Here is a 14,713-nt window from a genome sequence, read left to right on the forward strand (position 1 = left end):
TGCTCATGCTTTTGGTATCATATCTAAGGATCCATTGTGAAATATGCAGTCATGAAAACTTCCATGTTCTCTTACAAGAGTTTTAGCTCTTATGTTTAGGTTTTTGGGTACATTTTAAGTTCTATATGGTGTGATGTAAGGGTCTAGTTTCACTGTTTTGCATGTGGCTGTCCAGTTGGCCCACACCATTTGTTAAAAAGACTTCTTTTCAGGTGCCTGGGTGGCTCAGTCGTTAAGCGTCTGCCTTCGGCTCAGGTCATGATCCCAGGGTCCTGGGATCGAGCCTCACATTGGGCTCCCTGCTCAGTGGGAAGCCTGCTTCTCCCTCTCCCACTCCCCCTGCTTGTGGTCCTGCTCTCGCTATCTCTCTCTGTCAAATAAATAAATAAAATCTTTATTAAAAAAAGGCTTCTTTTCCCAATGAATTGTCTTGGCACCCTTGTCAAAAATTGGTTGACTATAGACACAGTTTTATTTCTGGATTCTTATATTTGATTTCATTTATCCATTTCTCTATCTTTGTGTTAGTATCATACTGTCTTGATTATTGCTGCTTTGTAGTGAGCTGTAGGATCTGGATCCTTTGCGATTCCGTATGAACTTTAAAATACGCAATTCCATACGAATTTTAAAATAAACTTGTCAAAAAAAACCCAAAAAAACAAAAACTTGTCAAGGGGCGCCTGGGTGGCTCAGTTTTTAAGTGTCTGCCTTCAGCTCAGGTCATGATCCCAGGTCCTGGAATCGAGCCCCACATCAGGCTCCCTGCTCAGCGGGAGGCCTGCTTCTCTCTCTCCCATTCCCCCTGCTTGTATTCCTCTCTCTCTCTCTCTCTGTCAAATAAATAAATAAAAAATCTTCAAAAAAAATATTCTCTCTGTCCCTTAAATAAATAAATAAATAAACTCATCAATTTCTACAAAGAAGTCAGCTGGAATTCTGATGGAGATTTCACTGAATCTGTGGATCACTTTGGGCAATATTGCCATCCTAACAGTACTAAGTCTCTAATCCATGATTATGGGATTTTTTCCCCACTTATTTAGGTCCTCAAATGTCTTTCAACATGTTTTGTAGTTTTCAGAGTATAAGTTTGAGCTTCCTTTGTTGACTTTCTTTCTAAGTATTTTATTCTTTCTACCGCCATTGTAACTGGATTTTTTCCTAATTGCATTTTCAAATTGTCTCTTGCAAGCATCTATGAGAAATACAAATTAATTTTGTATATTAATCTTATATCCTGCAAACTTGCTGAACTCATTTATTAATTCTAATACTTCAGTTAATTTTTAGTAGGTTCCTTAGTATTTTCTATATACAAAACCATGTCCCCTGCAAATAGAGATACTTTTACTTCTTCCTGTCTAATTCTTCCTGGATGCCTAATTGAGCTAGCAAGGATCTCCAGTACAATGCTGAAAAGAAGTGGTTAGAGCAGACATCCTTGTCTTGTTTCTGATCCTAGGGAGAATGCACCCAGGCTTTCACCACTAAGTATGTTGTTAGTGTGGGTTTGTGTATGTGCCCTTTATCTAGTTGAGGGAGCTCTCTTCCATTTATAGTTTGTTGAGTGTTTTTATGATGAAAAGGTGTTGGGTTTTGTCAAATGCTTTTTCTGTGTCTACGAAGATGATCATGCAGTTTGTTTTTTTCTTCTGTTGATTCTAATGCTATGTAGCATTTATGATAAAAATGGAAAATACTAGTATTAAAATACTAGTAACTAAATAAAGTAACTCGATAAAAGATATCCTCCAAACACATTTATAAAAAAAAAAATTAGCCAAGAATCATTCCAATTTCCTTGTGGTGGAAGAAAAGAGAGTTTAATAAAAATTTTTGAGATGTGTCTTAAGATGATTTCTGACTAATTTTAAGTTTTGTGTTTGATGGTATTTAAAACATATTTTACATTTCTTTTCAAAATATGTTGCTCATGAGAAGTAGCAGGTGGTACTGGAATGGACACAGGTTTTGGAAGCTTAGACAGGTTTGAATCAGACTCTGTCATGCGTTAGTTATCTGATTCTGGAAAGTTCTTTAACCTCTTTAAGCATCTGCTTGAGAAAACTGTAAACAAGGCTATTAACAGAGTGTTGTGAGAAGGACGATAAAGCACTGGGAAGGGCCTGGCTGAGTGACCCACTAACAGTCAGCAATGGAGTGAAGCGGGTAGGAGGGCAAGCTCTGCAGACTGACTGTGAGGGTTCCAACACTGGTCCCAAACCCCAGTAAGTATGTGAACATGACAAGTTATTTAATCTCTCTGTGCCAATTGTCTATCTGCAGGCTAGAGAAAAAATTAGGAACTCACATAAGGATACTGAGAGGAATAAATGAGCTGATATCTATAAAACATATAGCAAGCCCTCTGAAGTATGAATTGTGATTATGAAGTTAAGATAGCATTAAGCAAGGATTAATAGAATATGTAAGATGGGGGTGGTACTGGGAAGGAAGGACGGCTGGTGGAGAGGTCTTGTCGGGCTTGTCCTGGGAACATAGGGCACTGAGAGTCAAATAAAAAAGGCATAAAGTCCAACCTCCCAGTGATACACGGAGGCTCAAATAGTGGCAAACAGGTGCAGAGGTCATGTCTGCAGAGACCAAAGGTGGGGCTCAAGATAGGCAGGGCAGAGCCAAGCATTTAGAGTGGGGCTAAGCTGGAACTGCAAGCAAGAGTTGGGGGGGCGTGGCTCACTTCTGTGGGCCACCCAATTCATGGTATGTGGGTGAGATAGGCTAGTTTAAGGGGCTGGAGAAAGTCTGACAAAAGGATGAACACAAAGAAGGAAACTGCAGGAGAGCTCGTATTACAGTATTCCAGAAGGCGACAGTTCAGTCATATTAGTTCCTGTGTTTTATAATGAAAGATGTGTCCAGGCAGGAGGGAGTCATGATTTCCCAAACACTATTGCCAAATCTGTGAATTACATTTATTGCATTTTAGCTCTTCATATGTGTAAGGTGGTCAACTTTTCAAAACATGTTCACATCTCCTAGCCCATTGGTTAATCCCAACATCCCTTTTGTATAGGTGAGGACAGTGCTGCCTAAAGAGGTTAAATTTACTGACATTGCCCAGCTACTGGAGATGGAGCTAAGTGGCAGCCTAGCCCCTAGACCCCCAGTACCTGCCCCCCTGGGCCACATGGCCAAATGTATCACCTTCAGCCACTGCAGAGCACTGGTAGTTGCTTGTGGTCCCGATCTAGAATAAATTTACAATCCAAACTTGAGATAGGTACCTTTTCTAATCCTGCAGAACCTCGGAGAAAGAAATTCCATTCAGCATCAGTTAAGTTTTCTTGCTGACGCATGATCTCAACACAGAGCATAAAGCTGTAGATGAGTTTATGTTGTTCAAAAAGTCCTCTTGAAACATTGACATAAGCGGTTAGAAGAGTTTGTTCCAGCAGTATTTCCAAGCGTTCCTGTAGATCATCTGTCCTTAGAGAAGTCTCGATTGTTGTATTGAACAACTGTGCAAAAGAGAGCTCTATCAATCTCTGATTTAATTCAATTTCTGTGGAGGAAAAAAAAAATCCCTGCTCCTCACTCCCGCCCTTCGGGACCCTGTATTCAGTGGGTAAACAGCAGCATAGGAGAGGACTACTGTACTACGAAAAAGTCCAGAATTCACCCCAAATTGATAAGTGATAGTTATTTTCTGCATTCCCCTACCTCTCCCCATTTTTCAGAAATGAACCACTGCGAACCCTTGACAATATACAAAAGGCATCATCTTGATGTGAGGCAGAACACAGGAAAATGGAGGTGAGCTGCCATCACCCGTTTTTTCATATTCTTAACTCGGATTTGATAATCATTTTGGGGTGAGAGACAGAAGGGCAAGGTAAGGTCATGTGCTCTTCTTGGCACTCCCCCAAGATCGTTAGGATGTGGGAAGAATGGGCTAGGATTTCGCCAAAATTTAAGGGAAAGCCCTTGTTAATTCTCCCCAAAGTTTGGTTGACAAAGGGAAACAGAGGTGTTATTTAACACACTTAGAAGAAAAGAGGATTGAGCTTTCTTTAACAACCTGACAAGAAGCAGACAAGTTCAAAATCCAGGGAAGGTGTGACGCTTGGTGCCAAAATAAAACATGGCAAACCTTGACACACACTGGTAGCTGAGAGAAATTTTGGTGGTGAACAGAGGGTGCTACTGGGGATGCTGGGTAAGTTCTGCTGTATAATGGGCGAGGCAAACTCCCTGTCTCCCCTGGAAATCTTCGGGTAAATTGATCCTGCTTGCTCAAGTTTTGTGACATTGCATCTGCTCTTGGGAGAGATGGACTGCTGCCACAAAGAGGATGAGGGGTGAAAGTATCCTACTCATGAGAAATCTGATTCAACAGTGAATATGAGATGAAGAAGAGAGATCATACAAAAAACAAAAGTTGCACAGTAATATCAGTAATATGGTGGGAGTGGGAAGCAACCAAGGACAGGAGAGCAGGCCATGTATGATTTGTCTAAAAAACGTTGGGGAGGTGCGGTGAGGGATTGGGATAGCCTGTTGTATAGAAAGTTCTGGGGACAAAGATACAGAAACCAATTCGCTTAAGGTCAGTGCTGTCAGAGACTTGAGATACAGCACAGTAAAAATCTAATAGGGGAAAGGAAGTTGGATTATTGTAGAGAGAGTATAAAGAAACAGCATGGAGCTATGAGTCTGAAAAGAAAAAAAAAAAGGCAGGCCAGAAAGAAAACCAACAAGCTAGTTAGCCAAGGAGGCCAAGAGAAAGTCTTTCTTTTCTTTCTCTGCAGTTTTCTGTGCATACTGGGCGCTTGAGTGTTGAGAAGACATGGCAGGTGGAGTCACTCTTGAACAGGTAAGTCTGAACCCAAGCTCCTAGAGGGTCTTACTTGATAACTAGACTCACAGACTGTCTGAGGCTAAAGTAACTCAACTGGGTTTAAAGGGAAACCAAAGAAATAAAGTTCACTGACAAAACAACACACTTACCTGTTTAAAGTATTTTAACGAATACTGGTACATAGGATCTATTTCTGAGAGGCTTGCAATAACAAAGTACATGACGGAGCCTTGAGTGGCTACTGGACGGTACTTCTCACGAGCTACATTGATCATCATTTCAGTGGACTCGGCTTCCTTTAGCCTGATTTTAATGGCACCAGAAGTGATCTGAATAAAGATATGAAAACAAGTTCTTAAGGATCCCTTTTTAAAAAAAAATGGTAGGATTTTTGGAATATATCCAGTTAGGTCTAGGAAAGAAATAAGGATACAGTGAATTAGTGATTATAATAAGGGGGTCCCCAGATAGAACGACTGAATCTCAGGTCTCCGTGACCTTCTTCTGACTGAGCTGACCTCTTTCCTTCCAGAACATGGAATAGGCAGCTGGGAACAGGCAACACAAGAAGCTTTGACAAGCTGGAGCAGCACTTCTCTGAGACTTGACTCTGAATGACTTCTGGAAAGGAAGCACTAATACAGCACTCCCAGTTGCTCCCTGACTTCCCCATGAGCAGTCCTCAAATGATGTGGGGTTTGCATAATGAGAGAAGGTATAAAGGGAGAAGGGGCATCCATGAAACTGCCCCAAAGAGGAGGGTGGAGAGAGGCTGGAAGGAAGTGGTATCACATCCCACTCTGGAATAATAAGGAAGACTAAGATTCTCTTTCTTTCCCTAGTGTTCCCAGGTGTAGACATAAGGCAACCTGGGGATAGTAGCTGTTGTTTGTGAAGGGTTATAAAGCTAAGTTGTTGGAGATGGTTGCAAGGTCTTTGCTGTTCTTTTGGTTTTCTGTTTTGGGTTAGTTGCTCTGGTCAATGGGCTTTCTAAGGTTCCCTTCTCTGGCTCCCTCAGTCTCTCTATATTGCTGCCTGTCTGTCCTCCTCTCCCAACCCCCATTTCTTTCAGCTGTGGATATTCCTCAACTGGGAATTTGTCTCTAGAAAGTCAAAGGGTCTAGGTCAGGGGCCATGAAAAATCACTATGGGAACTGCTGTTTAGTGTTGGCTCTATTGAAAGGAGAGCTAAAAGGGAGTCTGAACAAACTTTCTGTCTAGACCCCACTGTCCAATAGAAACAGTGTGAGCCACATATATAATTCTATCTCTTCTAAGTTTATTAAAAGTAAAGGAAACAAGTGAAATTAATTTTAACAATTTTATTTAGCCCAATAGAACCTAATATATGTTGATTATATTAGCATTTAATCCACTTAAAATAAACTGAGATTTTTAACTTTTTTTTTTATTAAGTCTTTGAAATCTCGTGTGTATTTTACACTAACAACACATCTTAATTCAGGCTAGCCACATTTCAGGTGCTCAATAGCCACATGTGGCTAGTGGCTAAGTTCTAGACTGTCAACCCCTGTCCTCCAAGAGAGGGAAGGGAGGGACTCAGAGCTTTTTCCAGGAATCAAAGGCTCAAACTCTCTTTGTATTAACCACTTAGGAACCTGAGGGGACAAGAAAGGGTAGAGTTGAGTGGAAAACCTCTGTCTCAATATTGGACTCAACTAAAGCATTTACATATGAGTAGGAAAAAGAAAGTTGATATAGGAGCAGTTGGATCAAGGAGACCCACCTGTAAACAATCCTTGGAGGAGCCCAAGGCCCTGATAATGAAGAATCCAGGGCTAAAGAGAAAGCAAAGTAGACTACTTTCTTCTTTTTGCCAGAGAATATTAGAAGACTATATACCTCAGTTGAGCTTAGTAACTACTTACAGATTTTATGTCCAAGAGACTTGAGGCCTCAGCAGTGATTAGAGAATATGACATATATTTTAAAATGAGGGCTCTGGGGGGCACCTGACTGGCTTAGTTGGAGGAGCATGTGACTCTTTATTTCAGGGTTGTGGGTTTGAGCCCCATGTTGGGTGCAGAGATTATTTAAAAAAAAAAAAAACAACTTAAAATAAAATAAGGGCTCTGGGAGTTTAAGGGAGTATAAACTATAGGCAGGAAGTGGTAGGAAATGAAGCCCAAGAACAATCAGTCCTATCACTACCTGATAGAAAGGAAATCTTCAAGGCAACTCCCTGCAGACACAGAAACCAGCTCACAGAGAAAGAAGGCAGTCAGAACACATGTATCTACCTTACTCCCTACTGAAACCATGATACAATTATAGTAAAGGGATTTTTTAAAACAGTGCAAATCCACAAAGATAGGAAGAATGGAAGAGGAAATATCAATAAAATTTTGAGAACTGGAAAGCAGAGAGTAGAGTGGTAATGACTTAGCAGACGCAGGAAAATAGATTCCTAAGCTGGCAAAGGGAAAAGCCAAAAAGTCACCCAATTTGTAAAACAGGATCCCTGTCAAAGGCTTAAGAATTCGTGGCATCCAACCCCTGGAAGTGGGAAGGGCCTAAAATAAGAATTGGTTGATAGACTCCTAAGTCATCTCCCCACCAGGCAGGGGGTTGTCCCTTCCCCACTCTGACTGAAAAATAGAGGTTTCTTCCTTGGGGAAATTAAAAAAGAGGATTTTTTTTGATGGAAGGAAGCCAGGGATAGTTGAGGGCCCGGTACCATAATGAAAACAAAGAGATTAGGTAAATGTATACACAATGGATACTAGGATACCCTAGCTCTTCTCCTGTCCTCAGCCCCTAAAATACTTGCAGCCAGATCTTCATACTTCTAGGCAATGTAAACATTGGATATGTAACTATAATCGGAATATAAGTACAGTGGGAGGCTAGGGGATGGGAAGAGTGTGTGTGTATGTATGTATGTGTGTGGTAAAAGTATAGACAACAGTGAATGGATAAAAGAAAAACTCAAGAAGTAGCAATATGAGTCTATTATTTAGAGAAAAGATGTAAAACCCCAAATAATCAAAACAAAAAAGAACATAGTTGTTTTTATGGAGGAAGTCATGGATGGTAGTGGTGGTGGTGGTGGGCATAGAGAAAGCAGGGAATGCTATCGCAAAACTTGTACAAGTATTTCATTCCTTAAGTAATTTGCATGTAAAGCTTTGTTTATTTATTTATTTAAAGTGCATGAGTGGGAGGGGCAGAGGGAGAGGGAGAGAGGGAATCTCAAGCAGACTCTGCACTAAGTGTGGAGCCCAATGAGGGGCTCAATCCCATGACCCTGAGATAATGACCTGAGATGAAATCAAGAGTTGGACCCTTAACCAACTGTGCCACCCAGGTGCCCCTCATGTAAAGCTTTGATAAAAAAAAAATAAATAAATGGGTTAGCCATTGACTTCCAGAAACTAAAAACCCAAGGAAGAATGAATGGAAAGAGGATAAAGAGACTGACAAACAAGCAAAGAGAGAAAAGAAATGGGAAACCCAGAATGGGATCTCAAGAGACTGTAGGATAGAAAGCAGTATCATTTCTGATGTCAATGAAAGACAAAGGACATAAACTTCTGTATTCCATGTCAAAGGGTTTTTTTTTTTTTTTAGTAAATTACTTTCTGTTTCTCATGAATGGATGAAAATCATTTTATAGGTTTTATTTCCAGCATACTTTTAAAATTATGGTCTGAATGAGAAACAATTTAGTACAAGATTATATGTTTAATGTAAAACTTCATCTTACTATTGTGACATTTTTATTGAGCACCAGTTATATATAGGGCACCATGGTTAGCCCTTGGAGAAGGAGTATCAAGCTGAACTAGTCACAGATTCAACACCAAATTGAATAGGCTAACATGAGATTTAAGACATGGGATTTGATAATGGTGACATAAGGTGAACAATGTCAAGGGCTGTAAAAGAGGGTCAGGTAAGTTGCTACAGGTGTTCCAAGGAGGAAGAGATTAATTCCAGCTGGGCATACCAGGGAGGCCTCCCGATGGAGATGGCACTAATGTGACTATAACTGCTTTTCCTTTCAACTTGTATCCTGTCCCAGTTCTTTACATTACATGCTTGAATAAAAAAATGCAGACAAGACAAGAGGAGCAGTTGTCTACGATTTACCTCCTCTTCCATTGTGGGGTGAGGGGCCCTGCTAGCTAGGTTCATTCTTGCGTGACGCTGGCAGCCCTGGTGTGGCTGCCATTCTTGCTATAAAAGATTTGTGGGACCCGGGGCACCTGGGTGGCTCAGTTAAGCGTCTGCCTTCGGCTCAGGTCATGATCCCAGGACCCTGGGATCGAGCCCCACATCGGGCTCCCTGCTCTGCAGGGAGCCTGCTTCTCCCTCTTCCACTCTCCCTGCTTGTACTCTCTCTCTCTCAATAAATAAATAAAATCTTAAAAAAAAAAAAGATTTGCGGGACCCTCAAAAGCGGCAGTTGTAACTTTTGAACCAATACGCTTTCTATACATACTAAAAATATTTTACTTGCCTTTGAATCCTGGAGTGTGTCAATAAGTTCTTCATTGTCCAGGATATTTCCTTCCGATGTAAAGAGCATTCTCAGGATTTTCTCCTCAATAGTTTTCAGCTGGTTTTTGTCAGTGTTGATCCTCACAATGAGCTTGATTCTTTGTTCCTCCAACTCGGGTTTTTCGAGTCGTACCACATCACTGGAACCAAAGTTTGAATACTTAAAGTATGGCTTTATCAGTGCCCTGAAGTTGCTTCTATTTTTCTTTACTACTTAGCTGAGTACTAATGCTACTAGCCAAGTCCTAGTGCATAAGGCGCCTCTTCGCTGGGTTGACAAGGTGGCTATTCACTGAATGACATGTTAGTTCTGATTATCTTGTATTTCAAAACTGACAGTCTACCACAGTCCCCATAGCTTCTGCTCATCTTCTCTTCAGAAAACCTGCTCAGTGCTTGATCCCCCTAATCATTCAATTTCTGTATCTAATGCTTGCTTGTGCCAGGCTGAAAATGGTGCCTGGAATATTCTTTTGATGGGAGATTCTGAAATCCCACCACCTCCATGAAGTGAGTCTTGCCTGGGTCTCATAAAAGTGCCTTACCTCCAGCTCCACCCCTGTCAAAACATGTGAACTTAGATCTCCCTTCATTTTTGCTTTCGTAATCCCAGCCCTGTGTTTGCAGGAACTAATCTTTATTAAGCGTCACTCTGTGCCAGGCACCCTGCTCAGAGTTTTATGCGGATTCTCTTGTAATTCTTTGAATGCTCCTGTGAGGTAGGCACTGTGGTTACCACAGACCCTAGTGGGTCACTTCCTGAGCTCACGTGGCTCTGAGAGGCAGAGCTGGGCTTGCATCTGGCTTCGCTGACTCCAGGGCACGTGCTTTACCTGCTAGAATGAACGGCCTCATTGTTCATTTTTATGTACATACCGAGTTCAGAAACTTTAAAAGTTATTATATGAACACCATAAGAAATCATCATCTCAAGTTCATTTGTTTAAATAATTTTTTCAGAAGAGAGGAGTATAAACTAGAACCCAGAGATTCTGTATCCTACACCGGAGGCTCAACATTCTCGCTTCCAGGGCACTTGTCTGTGTCCCTGCAGTCTAACATGCTGACAGCTTGTGACACAACTAAGCGGAACTCCTCACGGGAGTGCACGGGTATGAAAACGGTTCAGTTATGTCCTTAGAACATGTCCGTAAAATGTGCTGAAATACCCTTTGTCTGGAAAGAAGTTAGCCTAGCAGAAATTAAGCAAGTTAGTGGCTGGCAGAATAGATTCCTAAAATAAACAAGGAAAACGAGACTTAAACTCAGTGATAATGGAATAAATCAGGATAATCTTGACCCAATTTTGACTTGACTCAATGAATATGATGACTTATTTTGAACGTGGGTCTAAATAATCTTTTCCTTTAGAGCTAATGTAGTATATACACATACACACATACATACACATATACTCACACACACATATATAATGACTTTTTAACCATATAAATTTATTATTTCAATAAATCCTTACAATTTTTTTGTCTAAGCCTCTTGGCTAATTCTTTTTTTTTTTTTAAATACATGTCCCTTTTGAGAACAAATATTTTATTTTATTTTATTTTTAAAGATTTTTTATTTATTCATTTGAGAGAGAGAATGGGAGAGAGAGCACGAGAGGGGGGAGGGTCAGAGGGAGAAGCAGACTCCCCGCTGAGCAGGGAGCCCGATGCGGGACTCGATCCTGGGACTCCAGGATCATGACCTGAGCCGAAGGCAGTCGCCCAACCAACTGAGCCACCCAGGCGCCCGCCTCTTGGCTAATTCTGATAATTACTATCAACAATTCATAATCTTATTTTTGGGAAGCAGAGATTTAATCACAGAGTATACCGAAGGAGGGTATTTAATTTTTTGAGGTGGACAGATGTAGGTACAATTAAGTACACCAGGAAAACACCTGTAAACCAGTAAAACAGGAAAGCTCTCTTTGGGAGTTTTTCTCACAGGTATGGAGCAAAGCATCTCAAGGAACCACACGACGACTGACTTCATTCACTTGCCCAAGATTGGAAACCCCAGCGAAGGGGAAGAGGCCGGGCTGGGCTGAAGGCCTGGCCCGAACCATGGTTGAGAATTAAGGGTATATCCCTGATCTTTTTGAGAAGACCATGAACAAGACTGGCAGCTGCAACAGTGACAACAGATGAAGAACCTGGTTGTTTATTATCATCTTTATGACTGGTGACTCATGAGTGGTGCCTTCACACATTAAAATGTTTTGTCACAATTTCTAAACAAAATATGAGGAAACTTTGCCTCCCCCCTTCTCTCCCCCCACTTTTTGTTTTTTCTTTTTACCTTAACAATTGATCCTCTAGACCTGATTTGGTTACGGTGAAATTGATGATGGTAACTTTAATGCACACCTGAAAGAGAAGCATAGATTTACATAAAAATGCTTAAGTTCAGATGAGTCAAATAAGAAGTGCTTTCTTTAGTAGAACAGGGCCCATTATTACCCAGCTGGATGTCTCTTGGGTCTAATTGTGAACATACCCACACACCCACACACCCACCAAGCATATTGTCTTACAGAATCCTAATATGATTTTCCCTGCAGTATGAATGACAATCTTGTTCCTCACAGACCACAGTTATAGAATCCTACATGGTGCTTTAAGGAAAGGTGAGCCAGCAGAGGGTTAAAAAGATCAGGTTCTGATACCAGGTACACCCTTTAGTGCATGTTGGACAAGCTACTCACCCCTGCTGAGCTTCAGTTCCTGAGATTTAAAAATTGGGATAATAATAGTTATAACTCACAGGGTATTTATGAAGACCAAATGAGGTAAGAAAATCACTCAGTTACAGTGACTTATACATAGTTTGTCCTTGTTGAAAAGAAGTGATGACTGATAATAGAGCTTTTATGTATTGTGTCATCATAACATTTTTATGAAAAATGGTTGCTATAATATTCTCACATTACTAGAATGAGTTAACAGCAAAAAAAAGAGTGTTTGAACGTCCCATATTTTACATGTTATTCTTATTTAATCTTCACAATGAATCCTTGAAGTAGGCTTTATCTCCACTTTTTGGTTAATTGACTTGAGGATCCAGGACATGGAATAACTGGCCCACAGTCACAGAGCTAGTGTTGGGTAAGGTGTGCGATGCTCCCTCCCAAAAGTTAAATAAGTGAGAAGGTTGTAAGTCATGGCACATCGGTCACTTTTCTAAACTTCACCATGGATCTTGCGACATGAGCTCTGGCAGTGGCTGTGAAAATTATACCCCTCGAGGCTGACCTGGGCTTTTAGTGGCATTTCCCTCATCTTATTCAAGAGGTGTGTCTGTTTCATCTAACCTGAGCACATCTAGTGAAGACAGGCAGCTATGAGAAAATCGGTAACTAAAAGGAAAATGACACTATTTGGAATGGCATATGCAAGGAATTTATTGTTTTTGGGATGGGGGGGAGAGGTGAAGGAGTAATTCTGATTTGTGAAGTTTCTTCCCTAATTGTGTGAGCCCTGTTGGAGAAGGGGAGACCTGCCACACTGGGAAGACCCTGGGGAGCGTGCAGCCGTGCCTGGAGCTGTGGCAGCACCGAGGGGCTGCGGGGGACGAGCGACCTCTTGGAGCCCCGTGAGGAAGGGAGAAAGGAGACCCAGCTGCCTTCATTTCTGTTGCAACTGCCTTGGGCTCTGCAGCACAAGAGTAGTTCTTCCGGATCCTATGGCAGGTCAGGGACGTGTGTGGAAGTGAGGTTCACATAGGTCCCCTTAAAGTCTAAGCGCATGAGGGATGCCCCCTCCTCCAGAACTCTAAGCACAGACACACTGGATGTTTGAGTCATCACTCTCTAATGGTGACAGTCACCAGAGTTTTCAAGCTGGCAACTTCTTTATTTGGGCCTTTATGCCACGGGCATTTGCAAATGTTAACATTCGCATGTCCCCCTCTCCCCACAGACTCTCTGTGAAGCCCTGGTTCATTTATGAGCCACAGCAAGAGGGGCACAAATGGCCTTGAGCTGCAGGAGGGAGAAGAACGATTAGAAGGGAGTGCTGCTCTGTGTTGTGCGAGCAGCTGTGGGCCGGGAGGGAGATGGAGAGAGCGCCGCTGAAGAGGTGCTCGGGGCCTCGGGCAGGGCAGCACCTAGGGACCGGGTGGGGAGGGACTCAAGTCCAACTGAATGGCGAGCAGAAGGGCAACTGGAATCAGAATCAGGACGCAGAAGAGAAGCAAGAGTGGAGGACAGTGGAAGGAAGGGGTGTGGCAGAGCAGCGGGGAAAGGGGGAGCTGGGAGAGGGCCCACCAAATGTCAGAGACCGTCACACGTAATAGTCCACTCGGGCTGGGAATTCGAGACCAGCAGCTCATACCTCAGGCAGGTAGTGGGGATTTGGCAATTTGGTTGTCATATAGAACCTAAAGTTTTTGTCATAATCAATGTCTGAATCTCCAAGGTGAATGAGCAGCCGTCCACCACTCATGAAAGTCTGCTTCAAGAGAATGGGTTCTAGAGCTGGATCCAAGGTTTCTTTAAGCTTGAAAGTTAAAATAGAATATGAAAAAAAAATAATAAGCCATTAAAATGGATGGTATCAATTTCTCTAAATTCCTTAGGCCTCCAAATTTACTTTGAATGAGCAATTTTCCAGTGATCTTATAGATATTTCTCTTACTATGCACTCACTACCTCTAATGGTGTATATTTTCCAGTGGTTATCTTACTGGTAGTCTAAGAAAATATGATCATGTGAAGGCAATACAGATGGTTAGACTAATTGTACATACCATTCATCCCCATAAGGAAGAATCTGAGAAAGGCGGGTCTCTGCACGTGGCCCTTCGGCAGGACCCAGACAAATGGTCTGTTCACTCTCATGGCTGTTCTAAGGCAAATGATGACAGTCTACAGCCTGCAGGCCAAATCCTGCCCTCTGTGACCTGTTTTTGTATGGCTGTTAAGCTAAAAATGATTTTTCACCCTGTTCAAGGGTTATAAAAACAAAACCCTAAACCCAAACCAAAACAAAGAAGAATATTTGTTTGAATAATATTTGTACAGGGACTGTATGTGGCCTAGAAAAACTAAAATATCTGGCTCTTAACAGAAAAAGTTTGTGGACCTCTATTTTGTATGATAGCTATTTTCTTTCCCTCAAAGCAAATTTGACTGTTGGCAAGAACTTGGGCCTGCAGACACTGCTATCACACCCCATGACAAACACCCTTATGTCAGCATGGGTGTGATGGGGGTCCATGACCCAGGAGCTGTCAAAATTTGATTGTAATCCATAGTTAACAAATCTATTTCATACTGTGACATGATACCCAAGAATGTAAACAAAAGTTTATGAGATAAAATTTCCATTTCCACCTATGATGCAATTTTGTGTTCTTAAAAAT

The 14,713-nt window shown here is 41.6% G+C and overlaps 1 protein-coding gene across 1 annotated transcript in view; it reads right to left on the reverse strand.

Moving 5' to 3' along the window:
* DNAH6 (dynein axonemal heavy chain 6) overlaps positions 1 to 14,713 on the reverse strand; it is a 244,011-nt gene that overhangs the window by 57,075 nt on the left and 172,223 nt on the right. The window contains exons 58-62 of the mRNA XM_035001185.1: positions 13,684 to 13,848; positions 11,651 to 11,718; positions 9,306 to 9,486; positions 4,972 to 5,151; positions 3,249 to 3,482 (exon numbers count right to left, since the gene is read on the reverse strand). Coding sequence (XP_034857076.1) covers positions 3,249 to 3,482; positions 4,972 to 5,151; positions 9,306 to 9,486; positions 11,651 to 11,718; positions 13,684 to 13,848 — 828 coding nt within the window. The remainder of the gene's footprint in view (positions 1 to 3,248; positions 3,483 to 4,971; positions 5,152 to 9,305; positions 9,487 to 11,650; positions 11,719 to 13,683; positions 13,849 to 14,713) is intronic.

Source organism: Mirounga leonina, unplaced genomic scaffold, assembly GCF_011800145.1.
Source record: "Mirounga leonina isolate KUSES-001 unplaced genomic scaffold, KU_Mleo_1.0 Mir_125, whole genome shotgun sequence".
Classification (NCBI taxonomy): domain Eukaryota; kingdom Metazoa; phylum Chordata; class Mammalia; order Carnivora; family Phocidae; genus Mirounga; species Mirounga leonina.